Here is a 22,448-nt window from a genome sequence, read left to right as displayed (position 1 = left end):
TCTAAAGCAGTGCTCTAAACCCTTTTTTTTTGTTTTTTTTTTATCTAAAGCAGTGCTCTAAACCCTGTTAACACACTGTAGTTACTTCAGCGTCACCCTCACACAAATGTCTAGCTACATTTTCTTTTGATTGTTACTATTTATACAGAGACGGTTTTTATATTTCAGATGTTCTATTGTGTCTTAATGTCTGTTTTATTCAGGCAGTTGTGTGCATTTTTGTGTCTTTGTTATGTTGTTTTGTTTCAGTTCAGTCATTTCCAAGCCTTTCACGCTTGGCCAAATCATTATCATCACATCATCATGTAGACGTCTGAATTCCAACCAAACCTTTCAGTCACATAGATTCCTAAAGCAACCGTGCTTTCAAAAAAACTCTCTCTGTAGGCTAGAGACCTCACTCTCACCTCTTTGCTAGCTTTCATTGGTTTTTTTTAACTCTCCCGCGGTGTTAGCGCGACGCTCAGGAGGACATGGCAGATGTCACGGTCGGACAGCAGGGAAGATGGTCATTTCCTGAAAAACAGACACACAAGCAAGCAAACCTCGTGAAAGCGCACGTGGGGCACCGTACCGGACCGCGCGCTGGGTAAAAAGCTCATGGGGTAAAAATAACACCTCTTCATACCATGGAAGGGTTAAAGTTTTTTTTTTTTTTTTTAGTGCAGCCAACTTCCTGTTTGAAGGTTATTTTTTATTTCACCTCTTGGATGCTAAGGCGGTTGGAATAGTAAAATATTTGGGGGCACAATGATTCCTGCACTGCCATTTCTGATCCTGTGTGTCGTTCGGCAGCGTCACAGCAGAGACACTCTGCTCACAAAGTTCATACACTGAACCTCAGTAAGGATGTTAGCATGTTGGGCTAAGGCACATCCGCTAACGTTGCACCTTGCCAATACTGTATGTGTTCATTCCTCTAGGTTTATCAGTCATTTTATGTGTTATTTATGCCAAGTGTGATTTGATAGTAAAGCATAAGCTCCTGTGGCGTTTGGTTTCTTTAGAGGTAGCATGTCTGGACACTTTAATAGGCACGCCAGCAGGTGTTTAGGTTAGCATGCCCTACAGAAAAAGCAACACGTGTTCACAGATATGGTTTTTTTCTTTAGCTAATGCAGATATTCCACATGATTTATTTATGCCTTCCTAGATATAATTTGTTCTAACCTGAGCTCAGAATTTTGGAAATGCCTATGACACATCTGTACTGAGTTGGGCCCGATCCACAGCTGCTCAGGCCGTTATTTGCCACAGCCGACAGATTTATTGGCTTTCTTGTGCGGTCTGGAATTTAAAACATCTGTATTAATTTAGCTCTTTTATTTATGTTCCACCTTGATTATTTTTATTCGTTTAACTAGGATCCAATTTTTGGAGGGTAGAAACATTTGTAGACTCGCACACAGAGATATTTCCTGTCGTAATTGATTCAACAGCATACACAATGCTGATCGTCCTTTGGGTTTACCTGTAGCTGTTTTAAGTATTTCACTCTTCTACATTTTATACAAGCACCTTGTGCAACCAGTTTTGAAGTATCGGCTTAATTATCTCCTTTTTTTTTTCTTTTGCTTTATTCTGGTAGCGACATTCCTAAGCTGATTACTTCTTTTTTTTTTTTTTTTATTCTGGTAGCGACATTCCTAAGCTGATTACTTCTTTTTTTTTTTTTTTATCATTTGGCATCAGAATTTTGCCAAACTTCTATGAGTATAAAACATTAGACATGTTAAGATGATATTTGCCGTTTTTTAAATATGTCCCTCCATTATCTGCCAAATGCTAATTTGTAGCCTCCCTGTTTTTTTGTTTTGTTTTTTCTATTAGGAATCTAAGGCAGCATGACGTTACAAAAACATGCAATCCAAGTATTATTGTACAGGATTGTAGCATCGAAACTCACATTTACTGTGGTTTCCTTTCAAACATTGAAATGTCTCCGATCCATTTGAATTGCTTTGACTAAAGTCTGTACCAGGTGTGGGAATCAAGGGCAGCAAAGCATTTTCTTTTTTCCCATGGTGAAGCATCAATGCCTGGTAACAGAAATGTAATATCGTATCAAATATCTTTTGTGATTTTGAAATTACACGACTAACGTGATTCGATATATTGTGCAGCTCTACTAGAGTATACCAAAGTATTCCTGTTACTGTTGGCCTATTTTTTTTTTTTTTTTGCCGAAATATCTTTTAGAACGTGAACTAAAAGATTACTCAATAGAGGAAATGTAGTTTTCACAGTTTGTTTTTTTCCATCCTTCTCTAAAGACATCTAATTATCATTGGAAATAATTTATCACAGAAAAAATAAACTAACATCTTCTAAGATTATGTGTTTCTATAGTTAAAATAAAATCTGATTAGCAATCTAAGTAAATTCTTTTACACTGACGGTGTTTTAGATAACAACTTTGTTCAAAGGACCATTTAGTCTTTCTAACTAAAACTAGATGACTTCTGTTAGTACGATGGAATAAAACCAATATTTGTAACAATACATAAACTGCATTTGGTGTAGTAGCAGGAAAGGAAAAGGGCGGTAAATAGTGTCATTTAAACGTGTTCCAGGTGTTTATGTTTATTTTATATACCATCTTCTAGTTTTTTCCAAGTATGTCACCCAGACATCACTTTTCCCCGGTGTTTGAATTGAATTTGATTATTTATTGATGTCATTCGAGACGTCATCTTTCTCAAGTTATTTATTTATTAACTCTCTAACTCTGCTGTAATTTTAAAATATATGTTGGTGTCCTTTTAGTAGTTTTTGTCAGGCAAAAAAAAAAAAAATCATTATCGCCATGTGCGAAAAAAACGAGTGTAAAAGAAAAGTAGCTGAAGAGTTTCTTCGCTGTTGCCATGGTTGCCGTTGCTAGGCTCCTGTCCTGTTCGGTGTCGTGCCTCAGCTCGGGAGCTCGTTGCTTATGATTTACGTAGTTTTTCCTCCTACTCTCAACAGTATCGCAACAGAAGCCGCCACAGTAGTTACATTTTTACAAAGTTTTAATTTTTGGTTCAGCAGCTCAGCACTGCCCTTCCACTTACCTGCCACCAGAGGGAGCCAGAGCTCCTGTCCTCAGCCTGTTGATTATGACCTTAAGGCTGTACATAAATGGAGATATTTGGCAATTTGTTACTTCTGCTTAGATCAATCCGCTGCCCTTTTATGAAAATGTTAGTTTACTAGATAAACTTTTTCTTTTCGTTCGTCTTCAGGGCTCCACTGACCTGTTGTGCACTGTGTTTTGCCAGGAGTCTATCAGAGGAATGTAAGGGAGTCATGTCTGTCCATCTTGCTGTGCAGGCTCTCCTATGTGAAACATTTTACTTTATTATGCGCATAGATTACCTTATAAATCTGTAAAAAAAAAAAAAAAAAAAAATCTGTATATCTATTCTTTATCTGTGCAATGGTTTGGTAAATTGTACAATATCTAGAGGTATTCTTTAACGCTGAAATGTGTTTTTGGCTCTGTTCAGAGAAAAAAAAAATAAATGTATTTAAAGACATGAAGGCGTACTCTCACTTCTCTTTTTTTTGTGGTCATCTTCCCCATTTTGAAACTTATTTGGTCGATTTCCTCTCACCAGCCTCTATAAAAAGTTCTCATTTTGTTTGATGATGGAGACCTTTCTGTCGGTGGCGGAGTAGGCTTTCACCTTTTAGAGAAGTGGGTATGCAGATATAGTAGCTGGATGGATTTGTGCCCCTGCAGCCCAAGTGGTGAGGCAACATGCTCTCTGAACCAGTCATAACAAGAGGCATAAAACCATTTCCTTTAAGAAGACGCTGGTGGTGGTTTCTTCTTCTTTTCTTCTCTTGACACCGGTGAACATTAGTCACTTGAAGACTCTGCACAGCAAATCCACTTCCCCCCCTCCCAGCCACTTGGTCAGCTTCATGAAGACGGGCACTAACATGGAAACGCAGGCGACATGAAGAGATGAGTTACAAGCTGCTACCTGGAGGAAAAGAAAAAAAAACAGAGCAATTAACACACAGGAAACAGGAAGTGTGATCTGCATTATCATCAGTTTGCGTGCTTTAATGTGTGCGTGCGAAAGAGTGTGTGTGTGGTGTGTGTATGTGCGCGTGTTTTAGCAAAAAGGTGCATGTGGGAACTTAAGCACCTTACCTGTGCCGTTGGAGAATGTCTCTGAAACTACCTCGGAACTGGGACTTCAGCACCTTCAAGACTGAGACGGCTCGGATAGGTAAGGCTGGGTGGTGTCGCCGGCTGTCAGACGGAATGCGAGGCTTCCTCTCTGCATGCTTCACACACACTATGGGTAGTTTGAGCAGTTTGTCGTCTAGAAACAGAGAAAAAAACAATGGAAGGTCCTTCATTATTTGCTTCTCTGTTGTCTTTAAGCTTTTGGGATTTGACACACAAGTATGACGTGTGTGTGTGTGTGTGTGAGAGAGAGAGACGTAGACATAAAAAAAAAGACCGCCGGATTGTGCCTCCAGCGTTCTCAATGTGGGTTTCTTCCGTGGTTGAGCCGTCTACGCTGATGATAACCAGATTTACTTTTAGAACCTCACCTGCAACGCAAATCACTGTTATTCATTTTCTACCATTCTCTGTTTTGGACGCGTAGGACTATTTAAAGTGTTTTGCAAGTGGTTCACCATTTCCACGTTTGTGTGTTTTTGCAGAACTGTCTATGCAGAGTATGTCAGAGTCACTGATACCACACTGAGCTGTGTTTGCACAGGGAGAACTCGGTGAGGTAGCTTGCCTTAGTTCCTCTCACGACACAGCGGTTGCAACATCCACACAAGCGTTGGTCCTGAAGCGGCGGCGTTTCTGCCTTCGCTCTAATCGGGTTTTACAATCAGCCCCAACTGGAGGTTCGGCACAGTGGAAGGAAGTAGCTGCTCTCATTCGTGTTCACTTTATCTACTTCTAAAGTCGCTTCCACTGCCAACTGTGTCGTGGTCTTAAGTCTTTCACTTTATTGAGGGATACAGTTCTTAAATGCTCATGACCGTCAACTTGTTTCCATCAGACCGTGACGGGTGACTGATTTGTTGACTTAGAAGTTCACTGATCCTGGCTGTCAGCAGGAAACTGATGCAAGAGCTTAGTTTCTGCAAAAGTAGCTCTACCTACCTGTACATATGAGCTTACAGTGGTGTGTGTGTACTTACACTTGTTTATGTTGCCTGTTTAGGACCTCTTAGCAATCACTTACGTACCCAGGTTCAAAGGATGCTTTCATCCAGCCCGGTGCTGATGCAGTGGAATATTGTTTTTGGGATGACAGGTTGAGTTTAGGGTATGTGGCAAGGCTAGGTGTCGCACAAATGAATGGAAGTCTATACCGTTTCCTTATACGGATAGAAATGAAAACCTGTGTGTGTGTGTGTGTGTGTGTGTGTGTGTAGGTGTGTGTGTGTCTGAACGTATTTGTACAATCATGCTACATAATGTCCTTTCATGAGAATCTGAGAGGTCAAGTTCAGACCTTTGGGAGTGAATGTTGCAAACCTGACACAGGATTTCCTGATGATTTTATTCAGCATTGCAGGAACTGTTCAGTGAATGTTTTGACATTTTGCAACATCCACTTGCAGGTAAACTGTGTGACGTTTATAATAATAATAAAAAAGTTGTTGTTTTTTTACGTAGAAACTGTCATATCATGATGGCATATCATGATGGCATAGTTCAAGATAATCTGAGACAAAATCGAACTCCTCCTCCTCCCAATGCTGTTATCGTCTGAAGAAATGCACCGATCAGAGCTAATCAATCAATCAATCAATCAATCAATCAACCTAGAGCACCTGCTGCTAAATGTGCTAATGTTACAGCTTACTGTTAATGGAAAACAGTTATATGCTGTCATCAGTGGTCATGCTAACTAGCCTTAGCGTTGGTGACAGGCTATGTAGTGTTGTACCAGTTGTAGCTTAGCACAGATCAAGCCAGACGGGATGAGCATAGCAGTGATTGACAGAGCTAAGACCCTCCTTCTTGCTCTAATTGGTTGTTTTTGATTAAATTATGTATATTTCATTCATGTACGCGCTGCTAAATATGCTAATGGCAGAGAAACAACTTAATGTTACAGGAAACCATTTATTCATCATCCTCAGTGGCCATGCTGACTGGCCTTAGAATTCATGACAAGCTCTGTTTTAGGAACTCGCTGTAGCGTAGCACAGAGAAAGAGGGAGAGGGTGAGCAGCCTGTACATGAGGCCGATTGACAGCACTAACACCCTCCTCCTGTCTGATTGGTTGTTTCTGACCGAGCTAGAGGAGCTCAGTTTTTTTCACACATTATTTGTAAGTTACATACCCAAGATTTAAATGATTGTTCTTATCCTGTGGTGTCTTTCAAAAGTATTAAAACCCCTTTATCAAACAAATTTTGTGTGTCTTTCTCTTATATTCATGCTGATATATCTAAATAAGAATACTTACTGAATAGAGGAGGGAATATTAGGATAATTTGTTGAAAGGAAAACTACTAGCTGAGCAAGCCACAAAGTTGCCTTGTGCATTATACAAGAGGAAAGATTAAAAAAAGAAAAACCAAACAAAAACCCCTATTGCTAACAGAAAGTGGTAGGAAGTCCTGTCTGCAGATTGCCACAAGCCAAGTAGAGAACACAACAGGCTGGTCTGCCCAACATGCAACTTTGTGGCTTACACACAAAATGCTGCATGTGGTGGACAACTAACACTGCACACTGAACACATTGAGAAACAGGCAGGTGGCAGCATCATGCTGTGGGTCCTATTACTTATTTCTTTACTGAGGGTCAAGGTTAGAGGAAGATGCACAGAGCTCAAAAAACAGCTTTGGTGGAGGAAAAACCTTTTACTGCATGAGACTGAGCTGAAGGTTCTAGACTCTACACAGGCAGCGTAGGAAAAAATTGGTTTCACATGCTAATTATTATTAAGTTCATAATTTGTGTTAGTTCATAATTATAAATGAGCATTTATGTACCAACCTCGAAGCAGCTGTAATTGCAAACATTTTATTCATAGTGGCTATTCATGCCAACATTTTACATTTTTATTTGTAAACATAAAACAGAAAACCATTCATTATTCTGTTTCAACATCACATTATTTAAGTGTTGCTTTGTGTGATTTAACCCCTATAAAATGCATCAATGTGTTAAAGTGTCAAAATCTGAAAAAGGTGAAGATGATTACTTTTGCTTGGTGATGTTCCTACAGTTGCTATCTGTTAAACAGGAAGCAGTCTGATAACGTCTGCTTTTGAAATGCAGCATTCAGTGTCGTGTGTTCCTTTTTTCCTGATGTGTGTGCTTACCGCAGACAAATAATGTGGTTTGAGTAAAGGCAGGGGCTGGGACACCTGTAGAAGTTTAGGAAAGAGAAAACAGCTGAGACATTAAGAACAGATGTTTTGTTTTTGTCTGCAAATGCTGAGGTGCTTGATCCTCCATCATGGCCGTCCATAAAGCACAGATAGTTTACATTAGGGATGGATGATGTATTGGCACTAACATCGGTATCAAGGACAAGGATATTAGTCATTAATGATCATGTTTGTATCGGTCTGATAAATAAAGCTGGGCTGACATTAATAACCAACATTTATTCCCCATCTTGTTGCCTTTTGTTTTTGAAGGGGAAGCAGAGGAGGTTGGTCATGTGATAAGGATGTCGATGGAGTGTAGGATTGTGGGTAGTTTAACTGAAGCAGCGAAGCCATGTGGAAGTCAGCGGTGTGTTTGTCTATTTCAATGTGTCGAATGGCAGTGAAACATATATAATATCTGAAATTCATGTGTATATCAGTTATTGGCCAGAGCAACAGCATGTTGTATATCGATATCAGTCCAAACGTTCATATTGGTGCAACATAAGTTTAAATATAGAGAAATAGGAATCTAAATGAACAGCATGAAAAAAATATAATATTTACCCCCAATTTTGAAGTGTTTACAACCATATTTACTTGTATCCATATTCGCTGTCCACCTCATTGCTCCAGATCAGCAAACTGCTAAAATTGACTTTATACACTGATGATGGTAAAAACATTGTTACAGGCTAAATAGAGGAGCCATGTTGTGATGACTTCCTGAAGGCAGGAGTTTTTAAAGTGACAGAGGCCCTATTTCAAAGTTGAACTTCTTTTAAGTTATAGAATTTTTTTTAACAACCTAAGTTAACATAGTCACTTGATTGTGCTATAAAATGTCATTATGTGACACAATGCTGCCCCTTTAATGGGCTTCCATGTTTGTCTTAGAGAGGTCAAAGTGATAATGTCAAGGCCGCCGTGACACAGCGGGTCCAGTTTGAAGCCAGGCTGTGTGTGGGGTCATGGTTTGATCCCAGCACTGTTCAAGTCAGACCAAAGGACTCACAGCCTCGTAGGTGGAGACCTTCAAAGAGTAGAGCGAGCCTCCGGCAGGGATGTTACAACTTCCTGTTTACCCCTGAGCCGCCCTACTTCTTCTTCTTCTTCTTCTTCTTCTTCTTCTTCATCTCCTCTTGTCATCTTGCTCAAGAAGACACGGTGGCTTTGAGAATAACTGAGGGAAGCTGGCTCAGTCTGAATCCATTATCTCCATAGTCCCACCACCCTGGGTGTTATTCAGGCGGTCTCCAACCAACCGTGTCTTCTTATAGCATGTACAATTCCTCCACTTCTTCTTCACTGTCCCTTTAAACCAGCGGGGTCCAAACTTTTGTTGATGTCACGTTGAAAGTACAACGGGGGCCAGAGAATGTTTTGTATTTTTACTTTTAATTGTAATAACCAAAACAATTTTATATTATTTTTTCCCCATCTGTTCAACAATAATGTAAGCACGGAATATTTCAATAAAATAAGGAAGATTTATGTCAACAAGGGATCTGTAAATAATTGTAGATTTAAAATATAAAAAAGCCTCTTGCAGGTTTGCCAGAGTAAAAAAACAAACAACAAATCATATTCTACACTGGTTTCCAGTAATAAGAACAGGAAATGGCTTGTTTTATTTTGCCAAGTGTATTAAATGACCGAGCCTAAGTCTGCAATTTTGGTTGCTTGTTGCCCCTTTTACTGTTCAGATTCAATTCAAAGTAAAATCCTGGATAAATACTTTGTGTTGCACATTACGCTCTGCAAAATCACAAATTGCAACGGAGTCTTTTTTTTCCTAATTTCTAGTGCGACTATCTTATTACACTTGAATTAAGACAAAACTAACTTGTAACTAGTAACTATTCAGCAAGATATAGAAGTTTGTTTAATGTCAATAATTCTAGTTCTGTTGGCAGATTATTTCCCTTATTCAAGGCATTTATTTCCACAAGAAATTACACCAAAAATACTTGAGACGATTTTGTTTTTGCAGTGCATTTGACCATTCTAAGACTTTTAATTGTCTGTAACTTTTTTAAAAGCCTGGCATCAGTGGAAATTGAACCAGACATTGTTTTTAAATGCCTTTCTGGATCCAACTGCCTGGCAAATTTACATCATTCTTGAATTGTGATCAAGGGCCGCCCCAAGTTCGTTGCTGACGGCCCATGAGCTGCGCTTTGGACACTCCTGCTGTGAACCTCCAGATAACGGCTTCCTAAGCAGTAGAGCTCTTTAACTTGTCAGAGTTTTCCTGGAAGGTTCATGCTTTAAAATGTTAATCATACTGAAGTGTTAATACATCAGGCTTGATGTGCAACGACGACGGCCCGGTCGGGGCCGATGGTCTGACCTCTCACTGGCTTTTTTCTGATCACCACTTGTTTCTACAGAGCAATCAGAGCTGAGCTCGCGCAGCTCTCAACAGGAAACAGCTCAGCTAACAGCATCAGCAGCTTCCTTTCAGCTTCGACTGAACAGAAATAGGTTATAGTCAGTCAGTCGCTGATGCATATTCATACAAGAGAAGAGGAAGTGCCGGCGGCGCAGCTGAATGCCCCCCGGGTGTTTTGATAGTATTTTGCAGTGTGGAGGGCGGGGGGTGGCAGAGGTTTGCACGGCAGGCCGGTAACACCGAGCGCTTTCTTGTGGTGTCGCGGCAGCCCGATCCAAGAGCGTGATTCCTGGAGAGGGGGCCCCCGGGTCGGGCTCGCCGTGCTCCCCCAGGTCCATGGAGATGCCCCTGAAGGCCGGCTGGCTCAAGAAGCAACAGAGGTCGTTGGTGAAAAACTGGCAGCAGCGCTACTTCGTGCTAAGAGGAAGCACTCTGACCTACCACAAAGATGACAAAGAGACCACTGTGCAGGTGGGTGGCAGTCCCCAAGCTTTACCAGAGCAAAAAGTATTAGAATGTCGATAGAATATGTTGTAATTGTCAAGTAAAATGAAAAAAACTTTTTAAATATTTATCTGTTTATTCTGTTGAGCTTAGCTGTGTGTGAGATGTACTTTTAATCATTTCCAATCAACACCACAAACATTTTTAGCTGCCTTAACACACTTCCTGGACACAAATTACTGATGCTTGAGATGCTTGACTTTGACTTTGTGTATTCCTGACCGTGTAAAATGCATCATGTAGCTGATCGTGTGCTGGCTAGAAGTGGACGAGTAGCGTGAAACCACAGCCACTAATAGTTGCATCAAAAACTTTAATTTTCTCAACCTTGGCTGCTAACAGCTGTATGTGAACGCAGATGGTTAGGCTGTAGGAAGCTGAGAAAGTCTGCTCAAAATATAAATATCTCCTTTCACGTGTAATGTAAATATGAGGCTAAAATACGAGGTTTTTTAATATCACTTCTACTTTGTTTGGACTCTTCTTTCTGGCCAACAGGGAGTCATCCAGCTGCGCTTCAGTAAAGTCAACGAACTCACACCAAGTTCAGATGATGCTGGAAAGTACCTCTTTGAGATCACACCACGTAAGCGTTTAATAAACCCTGATGGAGAATGCTTTTGTTGCAACGCTAAGAAATTTTGGAGACAAATTTTGTCGCAAGACTTTCTGCATTATAAAAAAAAACCCACTGTAACATCCACAAAATTGTTCACGAGGGGAAAAAAATGACTGAAATGTTTCAGATTCGACCGGAGACAGAGAGCGGTGTCCGTACGTGCTCATGGCTAGCTCCCAAAGCGATCTGGATGACTGGGTCCGAACGCTGCGCCGAGTCATCGGAATGCCGACGAGTGCAGGTCGGTGGAAATCTTTGACTTTCCGAAGCGATTCAATGCTCAAGCACACGCTCAGTGACAAAAAACAGCTATCGAGTTAAGAAACTGGAAGGAGTAGTCGGATTGAGACATCACTTTTTTGCTGAGTCGGGTTTTGGACAGAGCTGACGAATCCTGGAAGGGCACCAGAGGTCACAGGGGGCATCATGGGTGAAAGAATAGTGTTTACAGGCAGCTCAACAGATATTTCGTGTTATTTTGATTTTGGTGCCTTAGACTCTCATTGTGTTACAACTAAAACAGATTTCTCAATATTGGCAAAAATTTCAATCAAAAATGTAAAACATGATCTTGGTTCTTTCATTTAAAGCAAAAAAGGTAACAATTATTGCAACAGCTGTTAAAAATGTATGTATATAAATATAATGCATTAATTATGATATATGTACTCTAGTTTCTATAATGTTTGTTATTTTGGTTTTAATTAAACCAATACTAAACACTCCATACATTCACTAACTTTTTACTTTCCAAGTTTCTAACACAAGTATATATGCTGCCAGGATTACCTTATTTTCTCTTTCCACGTGTTTTTATGTCCATGTTGTTTTATGCATTTCTGCATTTTTTTATTTTGTGGATGACTGCCACCATCCACAAAATGGTGTTTTGCCTGCCACCATGTATCTGGGAGAAATTATTTCCATTTATTTTCAAAGAGGGGTTCTGCTATCAGAACTCAGTATCTTACTTGTGGAAGTTTTCTCAAAGTGAGATTGCAATAAAAACTAGAACTTGTGTTAGCATAGAGCTAATTTCCAAAACCATAGAGAGTAAAGTGTAAAATAAGATAGAACACAATCTATCTGATGGTGCGGAAATGATAACTGCTCTATGCTGTCATCACATCCTGATCGTGATTGTTGCCATGACACAAACAGAACAAGGAAAGGACACAACTTTACAGGTCAGGGATTGAGAGATCACCGTGAGAAAGCCTTAGCTTCCAAAACTCTCACTCAACCTTTCAATTTTCAAAGATAAATTTAATAAAGGAGGAAAAAATAAACTTTGACTGAAGAGGATCGAAACCAGTGTTTCTCCACCCTGGTCCTCACCGCCCCCCTGCTCTGGATGTTTTTAGATGTACCTCTATTCCAGAACAGCTGATTCAAATGATTGCATGACCATCAAGTACTGCAGAAGCCTGTTAATCACCCAGAAATACAATTCAGGTGTGTGGCAGAAGGGAAATACCTAAAACATGCAAGACAGGGGGGCGGTGAGGACCAGGGTTGAGAAACACTGATCTAAACCTTTGCTGAACTTTTAAACTTTCAAACTCAATACAGGGTGTCAAAGTCATGACTTATTTTGCCCAAGATTCTCATCTAAAGAGTTGAATATTTGCCGTTTCTGGCTGCCTTGACTACGTCAAAGGCAGTCAAATTCCTGCCTTTGACGCTTGGTGATGGTCAAATGAACATCTGCACACATCAGTCCCTACACATAAAATAATGTGGACTCACTCTTTGAAAATGTTCCAGCTGTTCAGCATCTCATTCATTGCCTGCTTATGTTCTCTGAACGACCCATGAGAGAGCTGAAGACGCATCACAACCTTCACTTATATCTAGCCATTTGGAAACAGTGGCGACCCCAAGGGGTGGTCATGCAGTGCCCTGGGCACCATAGAAAAAAAAATAAAAATTATAAAAATATATATATACATAAGTTCTATATATCTAGCCACATTGATACACTGATAACTTGGCATGCAACAGTAGGAAGCTGGAATCAAACTCACAACCCTTAGCATCCATGCGGTATAGTCACCCAAGTGTGTTGCTTTATATTACTTCCTTCCATAGTTAGTTAGCTCTTACGCTACAGCTGCATGAACTATTTGAACTGCTAACTTAGCAAGTAACAAACTCAACAGATGTTTTATTTTTTAAATAGTTCCAAATTGCAAACATGCTAACCAAAATAACTGGTTCCCTCATCGCTAAACCACAGGTGAAATATTTTACCGTGAAGATGACATGTGGCTAACTGTTCAGCAGGGATTTGACTGCAGCTAGCTTCTCTGATGAGCTAATTCAGAAAAACCGTGACAGAAACCCCATAACGGCTCCAGCACACGCAATTTCACATATTGACAATGTTGTTTGGCTAAAATAGGCACCAACAAACTCAAACTCAGCAATGGTGAGCTACTGTTGCTAAGGTTGCCAGTGAAGAATTAGCTTAAACCGGTATTAGCATAAGCTCATGTTAATTTCTCCTTCCTTCTACAAACTCACTTCTATAAAATTGTTTACAACAGATAATTACTTCACAGAAGTTTGCTCACAAAAGAACAAACCTACCCTCTAATATGAACTCTGAGAAAGTTTTTGAACAATAGATGTTTGTGTACATTCTTCATTGTGATAAGCAAAGCTGACAGCTTCTGCTAGGTAATTATAAATGTGACATTTCATGCAGAGGCTAATGACACCATCCTCTTGTATTTAAAGATTCAACCACATTTATAAATGGAGTGATATATTGTTATAGTAAACGAAGAGCTGTTTGTTGAGTAACAATGATATTCAGTTGCTAATTTGAGTCAGTGTTGAAGGTCAGAGTTTTCATTGTTCTCTTTTCCATTCTGCAAGTTTTCCTTTTAGAGTACAGCTGGATTTATAGAGGTTTACACAAACAAAGGTGGATTCTAGCTACTAAATAATCAGCTAGTGGTTGCTCTGGATTTTGCAACAAATTAGCATCAAATAACAAACCAAAGATGCAAACACAACAATTACAAGTCAAGAACTTCAAAGACTCTATCTGTAAGTACGTGCAGCAAACAACAAATTCAGTTTGGTTTATTTATGTAGGACTAATTAACAAAAAATCTCAAATCAAGGCATTTTGTAAAAGACAGTTTCAATTCAGTCACACATACTTTCCAATTAGTCCTAGTTATCAAACAGTGCTTTAAGCTCAGTTTATTCAAATTATTTTATAAAGTTTTCTATCTGAGTTATTGACCCAAACAAAGTCCTATTTGAGGTTTACCACAAGCCTTCAGAGAGGCGGAGCAAATGTGTAGAAGAAGACGCTCTCAGATGTTATCAAATAGAACATGTTGTTGCTGAACACTAATACTGCACACTACACTGGAAACACTTTTCTTCATCGGGGACATGAGGGTTGAGGAGGAATGAAGTCTAATACAGAGCAGTGGTAAATGTAAAACCTGTTGGATGCTATAAAAAAGACTGAGGCAGAAGTCTTCTAATCTGACTCAGCTTCCACAAGTTTTTTTTAAATTAGTATAAAATTTTATTAATTTTTTTTCAAAATTTTGCACATCGAAAATCTCTCGTCAGCTACGTCCGCTAGGCAGCAAAAAGACTTACTGAATTAGGAGCAGCTTGAAAAACATAACTAAAAACAAGGAACCGCTTTTATGAAAGCAATCAGAATCTTAATTCTGGCTAAATGCTTAAAATAAAGAGTAGTGTGGGTGTAGCCAGTGAGCACAACGACAAAACAGACTTCAAATCCTCTCTACGCGTTTGAGACACAGGCTTTTCTACCTGTTAGCCTCTACCAACTACAACTGGACTTCCAGTGTCTTTACAAAAGGCAGCTACACTGCGCTTTTAAAAATAACTGTTTTCTTGTCTATATTCACAACAATAAGGGGAAGTGGGGAAAAAATAGAGTGGACAAAAACACCCATGAGAGTCACATGCTAATAGAGTTCCATCTGCCATAAAGTATTTGCCCCTTTCTAGATTATAAAGTTGAGGCTTTACACATTTGTTAAAACTGTCACTACAATGTGACGGTATGAGACAGATAATCCGCAAAAAAAATAATAAATATAATAAATAAACCTCCTCTTCCTCTTCCCAACAGTCCTATTGCCATCTGCAGAAATACGCCGCTCAGTCAGACAGAAAATCAGAATCCGTTCACACTCTCCCTCTTGTTCTCTGCTACACTAAAGCTAGTTCACCACAACATAGCCTGCAATGACTGCTAATGCTAGTTAGCATGGCCACCAACGACAGCGGATAAAGAGTTTTCCTGTAATGATAAGTTGTTTCTCCGCCATTAGCACGTTGAACTTGTGGTACACAAGAGTGACTGACAGAGATTAGACCCTCCTCCTGGCTCTGATTGCTTGTTTTTGATCGGGAGCGATGCGTTTCTTCAGATGGCAATAGAAGCGTTGGAAGAAGGCAGAGAAGAAATTCTTTTGCAGATATATATATATATATATTACTGACTTGATATTTTAAGCTCAAGTAAGCTTGAGCTTAAAATAACAACTATCATTCACCATCACAATATCGTGTTGGATTGATGTTAGCTCTACGTCAGATGGACCATATGGGACACCTGGCAATACTTTTACGTTTTTCCGTCACAGGGATCAATAGGATGTGGACTTTTGAGTTCTTTTTGATAAGCAGTGGTTTTCATCTTTCATGCTAGTTTTGCCCACTCTCTTCCTTGCTGAATGATGAACTCTGACCTGTGCTCCCTCTCCAACAGTGTTCGGAAAGAGTCTCATTGACACTTTAACATATGAGCAGCGCTTCGGGCCTCACACAGTACCAATCCTGGTACAGAAGTGTGCAGAGTTCATCATAGAGCACGGGCTGGAAGAGGAGGGAATCTTCCGCCTTCCCGGTCAGGACAACGCTGTCAGACAGTTTAGAGACGCCTTTGACGCAGGAGAAAGGCCTTCCTTTCCGAGGTAATGTGCTGACGACTCAATGCATATTCACAATGTTGTCAGAACTTCTACGGATAAAAATGTGGTTGTGACCAAACTACGCTAGAAATTTCTGTAGCATGCCTAAGTCTACCCTGCGTAGAAAATCTATGAGAAGAAAGCCACTGCCTTAAAAGGAGACATCAGCATCAACGTTTCATGTAGAAGAGAAAAAAAAAACAAGGAGGAAAGAGAGAGAAGTAGAAAGAGACTGAAAGATTTCGGAGTTCTCTGAGCTGAGGGCGAGGCCACATCCTGTTCTAGTCTACAGTGCTGTCAGAGGAGCTTGTGATGTTGAGTCTGTCAGAATGTCCGCTTGTCCCCAACGTTCTGCCTGAACTCTCTAGCATGTCAGGGTAAAAAGCTGCAGCCAGGGTCAAAGGCTCTAAAACCACCAGTAAAACAGGTTGAGTCTAAGGGAGCAAAACAGAAGGCGAGAAAATGATGTGGTCTTTACCAGGTTCTATTATTTAAAACACTGGCATATTTAGGAAGCAAAGAGGAAGCCAAAATAGATACACAGTGTGTAAATAGAAAACCCAAAGTACACACACAATTCAGTAAAATGCAAAGTCATCTATAGCAGGTCATTTTACTGCTAAACAATCCCACATCATCATCTGCTGTGTTTTTCAGTGGGTGTGATATCCTGTGCTTGGGTTTCTTTAATCTTGTCACTCACTTTTTAAAAATGAATTTAGATGGAGCTCTGAAGCAGTTCTGGTGCCATATTCTTTTTTTAAAAAGAAGAGTCTCTCTTCCAGAATGTTTCCAAACATGTCCAGCCGTTTTCCAGTTGCTCTGTCAGGAACTTTAACACCGAACTTAACTGACGACTGCAGAGTTTAGGAGACTTTAAGCTGTCTTGTGATCCAATCAGATTAAGTAATAATCTGAAATGACTCCCAATTGTGAACCAAGTTCAAATTGTCTGGAGCAGTGGGTCCCTGTGTGCGCAATTATTGTGCTGCGCTTGTTACGGTCTAATGAACTGGACCCTACGGAAGCAGCTTTGAGTGTCCAAACAAGCACTATAAACATTTTATGCATCACTATTATTACAAACTTTCTATCTTCAACAGTGCGTCTACTCCTCTGTTTAGATGATAATTAGTAGATTAACACAACGTTACATTGTGCATTCTCGTTTGGTTTTCTCTGTGCTGTTATTGCAGGCTTGTCAAGCAAACTGTTTTGGCTCGACCCTGAACAAATTTTGGATTTGGTTCAAATTCTAGACAGTATCAAAAGTATCAAATTATTTGAACCTACCTTGCAAAGCCTCTCCAAATCTATCTCTTGTCCACAGCCATCTTTATCAAACCATAAAGATGGATGTGGGCGTTCGCTGTAATGAGTAATAATTACAGCAAACGTACAGCGAGTAATATAATGCATTAACTATTCATTATATTACTCGCTGTAATGAGTAATGCAGTAATGACCTGCTTTCAGGTCATTACTGCATTAAGTATTTGAAACCTGGTAGACAATGTGTTTTAGGGGTTTTTTCTGTTACCATGACAATGTTTTGTCATCTACATTTTAGCAACACTACCAATACATCATCATAACAATGCTTGTTTAAAAGTCTCCAAACATATTTATTTAACTTTTGTATGACTAAAAGTCTTGAGAAGGCATTTGAAATCCACATTAGCATAAAATCACCCAGCAATACTTACCCTTTTATAATGCTGGATTGTTTAAATGGACAATAATGAGATCACGCTCACTGAATATTGTTTCCACAGTGACACAGATGTCCACACGGTGGCGTCGCTGCTCAAACTGTACCTGCGTGAGCTGCCTGAACCTGTGGTGCCGTGGTCTCAGTACCAGGACTTTCTGGACTGCACTAACTTGCTGGATACAAGGAGCAAAGAGGTGTGCTGCTACGACGGTGAATGTGTCGGCAAATTCAGCCTTAAATATTTGAAACAAGCTTTGACCTATGGTTGATATGTCCCTGCAGGGCTGGGAGAAGCTGGAGCAACAAGTAGCTCTTCTCCCCAGAGCCAACTACAACATTCTCAGTTATGTCTGTCGGTAAGTAGCAGTAATAATAATGATTAGAAACTTGATTTAAAAAAGGGACAGTGCACAACTCAAACATAAATGCCACAATTTGAGACGTACCAGATTAAAGCCATAATTCCCATCTGCAATCGTGACCCTCACACCAGATGGGTAAAAACAGCTGCCACGCACAAGTATTCATCCCCATTGAACTTTTCACATTTTTGTCCAGTTATATGCAAGGTTCATTGATTTCATTGGCATTTTAAGGGATGGGCTCAACCCAACACGGAGCATAATTGTGGTTTCAGCTTCCAGGTTGAACTTTCTAGTGACCTGCATATTGCACATTAAATCTGAGTCAGACTGGGTGGGGAGCATCTGATTCTCAGTTGACTTAAGGTCTGGCTTCATAACCTTACTGTGCGTTAATCTCCTCAGAATTATGCAATACTTTGGGTTTCTCACCTAAAGTCCCGATAAAATATGTTTGTGGTTGTGATATGGTAACGTGATAAAGTTCAGGGGATGTGAATAGTTTTGCTGTGTAATCCAGACATGCTAACGACCAGACACATGCCGTCCTTGTCAGGTTTTTATTTCAGGTGCAGCAACACTCTGATGTGAATAAGATGAATGTGGAGAACCTGGCAACTGTGATGGGAATCAACCTGCTCAAACCTCAGCTAGAAGATCCGATGACCGTTATGAAGGGTGAGAACATCTTAAAACTCACTGGCCTCCCTTACGTTCTCACAGATCTTGTCACTGTAATTCAGCACTGAAATTATTTATTGGTGTTTTGGCTTTAAACTGTTGTGACCTCTACAAATGTTATGCAGAAGCCCTTAAAATAATTCTGACTCTTTGGGAAAACAAAATAAGAAAAAAACAACAACTTTGGTTTCTGTTAACTTGCAACATAAAAACATTACCAGCAGCCACAAGTGAGCTAAGCCGGTTCTAAGGTTCCCTCAAACCATCAGGGGCCTCCCATGAATGCTAGAGTTTTAACACCGGCAGTAGATCTAAATTTTTATTTCTGTTTATTTACAATGCAATACCATTACATTTGACAAATTCAGTAATGTTCAAGTATGGTAAATTGCTTAACATTTCAAATTAAAAAGAAATGGGAAATGTATTTAGCAAAGTGTGAAGTACAATATAATATATATATATATTTATTTTTATTTATTTTTAATTGTTGTGTTACCATAGAAACAATCTGGTCCTACAAGTTCAAATTTTCAGCCCAGGCTAACGGTGTGTTCACATCAAACGTGTGTTGAGCGTCAGGTGTGTCTGGTTTACATTCAAAGTCTTTGTGGTGGCGTGTCGAGGGCCGTTGTGGCATGTTTCGAGCATCTAGCGTGGCGCGATAGGGTTACTGGTGTGAACGCACTATAATAAACTCCACTCCCTCCTCAGATTCCACTAAATCTGTCTTTAAACGCTGTTAAAGGTGTTGATACTCCTGACAGCAAGACGGGGCCCCAAGTCTAATTCTGCTCGAGGCCCCATTCAACCTTGCGTCCACCCAGGGAACGACAAAGTTCTCAAAAGTTTGATGAGGAAACACTCAGAAGACAATTTGTTACATTTATCTGATTTTCTTCACAGCAACTCCTCAGATCCAGAACTTGATGAGAGTGATGATCAAGCAGCACGAAACTCTGTTTCCTGTCTCCAAAGACGTTCTTCCAGCTTCCCCTTCAAACAAGGCTGACAGTCAGAAGAATGCCCCTCGGAGCTTTGTGGGCTGGGAATCTGCCGAGGTATGGACTAGACTTGCATAACACAGGTTGCATCATCACCTTCCAACCATCACATTTAAGACACGCAAATCGCTTTCTGCTGTATCTGTTATTGATGCATTTTATTACCGAGGGAATCAGGCTTCTTGCTGCACCTCTTATGCTACCTGCACCCTGAGGGTAGTATCAATAGATGTTAGTGGGTTGGTGAAGTCTTGTTCTGTTGAAATTGTGATGCTTTGTTGATTCAATAACAAGGAGTGTGGAAAGAAATACTGTTTTTGGTGCTTTTGGAGACCAGAACCAAATAAATTCTAATGTTGTTTATGTTTGGATTAAAATAAAGCTCGCTGTCCAGCCAACTGTTCATGACGATGAACCACATAAAAATTTCTCCTCCTCTGTTCCAAAATGTCTAATTTATTGACCACATGTGGTTCAAACTAACCTTATCTGTTTTGCTCAGCTGGGAGATGCGTCTATGTCTGAGTCTCCAGAGGAGGAGGAGGACATCGACAGTCCAGGTCCACTAAGAAGCGACTTCCTCCACAAGCCGGTCGTCCAGGACCCGACGTCGCCCGGCGCGGACGACTGGTCCAGCAGTCCCCGCAAGCGCACCCAAACCCTGCCCACCTTCAACTGCCCCCTCACCGGGATGGCAGCCAAGGCGGACGCCCTCAACAGGTGGAGCCGCATCCACGAGAGCGGCGAAGAGAAGAGCGGGACTTTGTCTGAGGACATTTTCAAAATCCTGGACCTGCGGACTTCGGGGTCGTTTTTCGGAGGAACTCAGATGAGCGTCCAGGAGGATGGGAGCAGGTTAACAGAGCGGAGGGGAAGTGACCACACGAGTTCTTCTTCCACCACCGCCGCCCAGAAACCTGAGAGCAGCCTTCAGCCTGCGCGGGTGCTGACTCACCAAAAGAGCGTGGACAGCCTGATGGCGAACAGAGCGGTGCAGCAGGTCAACAGCAAGCCAAATCAGAAGGAGGACCCTGAACAGCTTGCTAAAACGTAAGTTCAGCCGGTAGTTAGAACTTTCTTAATGTAAAACAAGCATTCCCACATGCCTACTTCCCATATGAACAGACTATCTCTCTCTGATTCCTGCAGGATAGAACAGCAGAACAAGGAGCTGAAGGCCGCTGTGGCAGAGCTCCAGGCTGCTCTGGAGGCAGAGCGCCGCCGTGTGGCTGCTCTAGAGATCTGCTTGAAGAATGCAGAACGCAGCAGAGACCAGGCCCAGAAACGCAACGACGAGCTGCAAAGAGACATTCAGCAATTCCTCGTCCGAGAAAAACAAGCTTCAACTTAAAAAAGAAAAAAAGGAGCTTGTCCGATAGTCTGTATTTTCTAAGTCTGATAACATTACCAGAGCTAATTTAATAGCGGCAGTTTGATACTGCTGGAATATTTTATTAGAGATAAGTTATTGGTTCATGTGCTTGTGCTTCTAAGAAAAGTCTTATTGTCTTAAGAGGTTTTATACTTGAGAAGATGCATCCTTACCGTTCAGTCACTGTTATCTGGGGCAGCATTGGCAGAGCGCAGGGGGCAGGAAGAGCCACACCTGGAAGTAATGAATTTAACACATGACTGGGCAACACGACTCTGAAAGCCATCTAATCAGATTCAACAGGACTGCGTAAAAGCTGCTGTCTATGTCAATATCTGTCTCTTCTTTCGTAAGTTAGTGAAAAGCACAAATTAAAGCTTTTTTAATGAATATGAATATTAGACGTAAGGGAAGGTGTGGATTTATATTTTTTCAATAAATTATGCACAGTTTACATGTCAACTTTAAGAGTTCACATCTGCCTGATGAATCTGTTTAACGTGAAATAAAGCTCAGCTCTCCCTGTAGCGTTTTTATTTCATTTGTTGTGTTGCATCTCTTATCCTAAGCAATAGTTAAGAAAGAGTAGTTTAAAGGTATCAGTCAGGGGAACGATACAAACATTTCCAAAAACCTTGTGCCAGATGTTTTATCATTTAATGAAAGCAAACCTTGAATAATGGGCCACAATTTCTAACAGTGTTTTGTGTGGAAACAATACCACACCTACATGTTGAATAAAACATACTGTGCATTTTTGTGCGTGTTTGTGAATTAAATTATTTTGTAAACTGTTCCAAATACCAGTCAGAACTTTAAGGTTGGAGTTTAACTTTACAGAAAACAGCATCAACACCCAAACTAACTAAGGAATCTACTTCACAAGACAAAAATGGAATGGCCTAGACAAAGTCCAGAACTAAATGTGACAGATTATTTTTAATGCTTTGATAAAGGTGGCTGTGGACAAGAGACAGATTTGGAGAGGCTTTACAAGGTAGGTTTGAAAAAATATTTCCAAGTAAAAATGGATGGATCCCACCAAACAAGACAGAAAACAAATCAAAATGTACTTCAAGAATTTTATTCCACGTCAGATTAGACTGTTTTGTTTTTAACAACATATGTCACATTAACAGAAGTCTCGTTTTTCATATCACAAAACCTTGTCATTTAAAATGGGACTTCGGAGATCCACTGTAATTTTACCCCAACTTTCATTTCATCACACTGTTTTTGATTTCTAGACATGTTTATCAGTATTTGTGCTCTGTGGGCATAATTGAACAGCTGTTGTCTGCAAGAAGTAATACATTACTTCATGCTGCAAACTCATTATCAAATGGAAGAACAAAAAAATTGCTCTAACTGTAAACATCGGGGAGATTTCAGCAGCTGCACAACTATGTCTTTCCCCCAGGCACAGTTGGAAAAGTCATAAACAGAGACTGAACACATTAA

The 22,448-nt window shown here is 40.3% G+C and overlaps 1 protein-coding gene and 1 long non-coding RNA gene across 2 annotated transcripts in view; one reads left to right on the top strand and one right to left on the bottom strand.

Annotated features, from left to right (window-relative positions):
• Positions 1-2,183: 2,183 nt before the first annotated feature.
• Positions 2,184-22,448, bottom strand: part of LOC103146714 (uncharacterized) — a 31,074-nt gene continuing 10,809 nt past the window's right edge. Inside the window, exons 4-5 of the long non-coding RNA XR_477171.2 lie at positions 4,142-4,316; positions 2,184-3,968 (exon numbers count right to left, since the gene is read on the bottom strand). This is a non-coding gene — a long non-coding RNA (uncharacterized LOC103146714). The remainder of the gene's footprint in view (positions 3,969-4,141; positions 4,317-22,448) is intronic.
• Positions 3,966-21,746, top strand: arhgap25 (Rho GTPase activating protein 25). The gene is made up of 11 exons (XM_007564732.2): positions 3,966-4,220; positions 10,021-10,223; positions 10,755-10,842; positions 11,003-11,116; positions 15,653-15,857; positions 17,630-17,762; positions 17,851-17,924; positions 18,487-18,608; positions 19,518-19,672; positions 20,118-20,665; positions 20,765-21,746. The coding sequence occupies exons 1-11, from the start codon at positions 4,157-4,159 to the stop codon at positions 20,964-20,966; spliced, it is 1,908 nt and encodes a 635-aa protein (XP_007564794.1). The 5' UTR covers positions 3,966-4,156; the 3' UTR covers positions 20,967-21,746.

This window comes from Poecilia formosa, unplaced genomic scaffold (genome assembly GCF_000485575.1).
Source record: "Poecilia formosa unplaced genomic scaffold, Poecilia_formosa-5.1.2 Scaffold167, whole genome shotgun sequence".
Classification (NCBI taxonomy): Eukaryota; Metazoa; Chordata; class Actinopteri; order Cyprinodontiformes; family Poeciliidae; genus Poecilia; species Poecilia formosa.
Note: the sequence above shows the minus strand (reverse complement) of the source record. Positions and strands in the feature narration are given on the sequence as shown.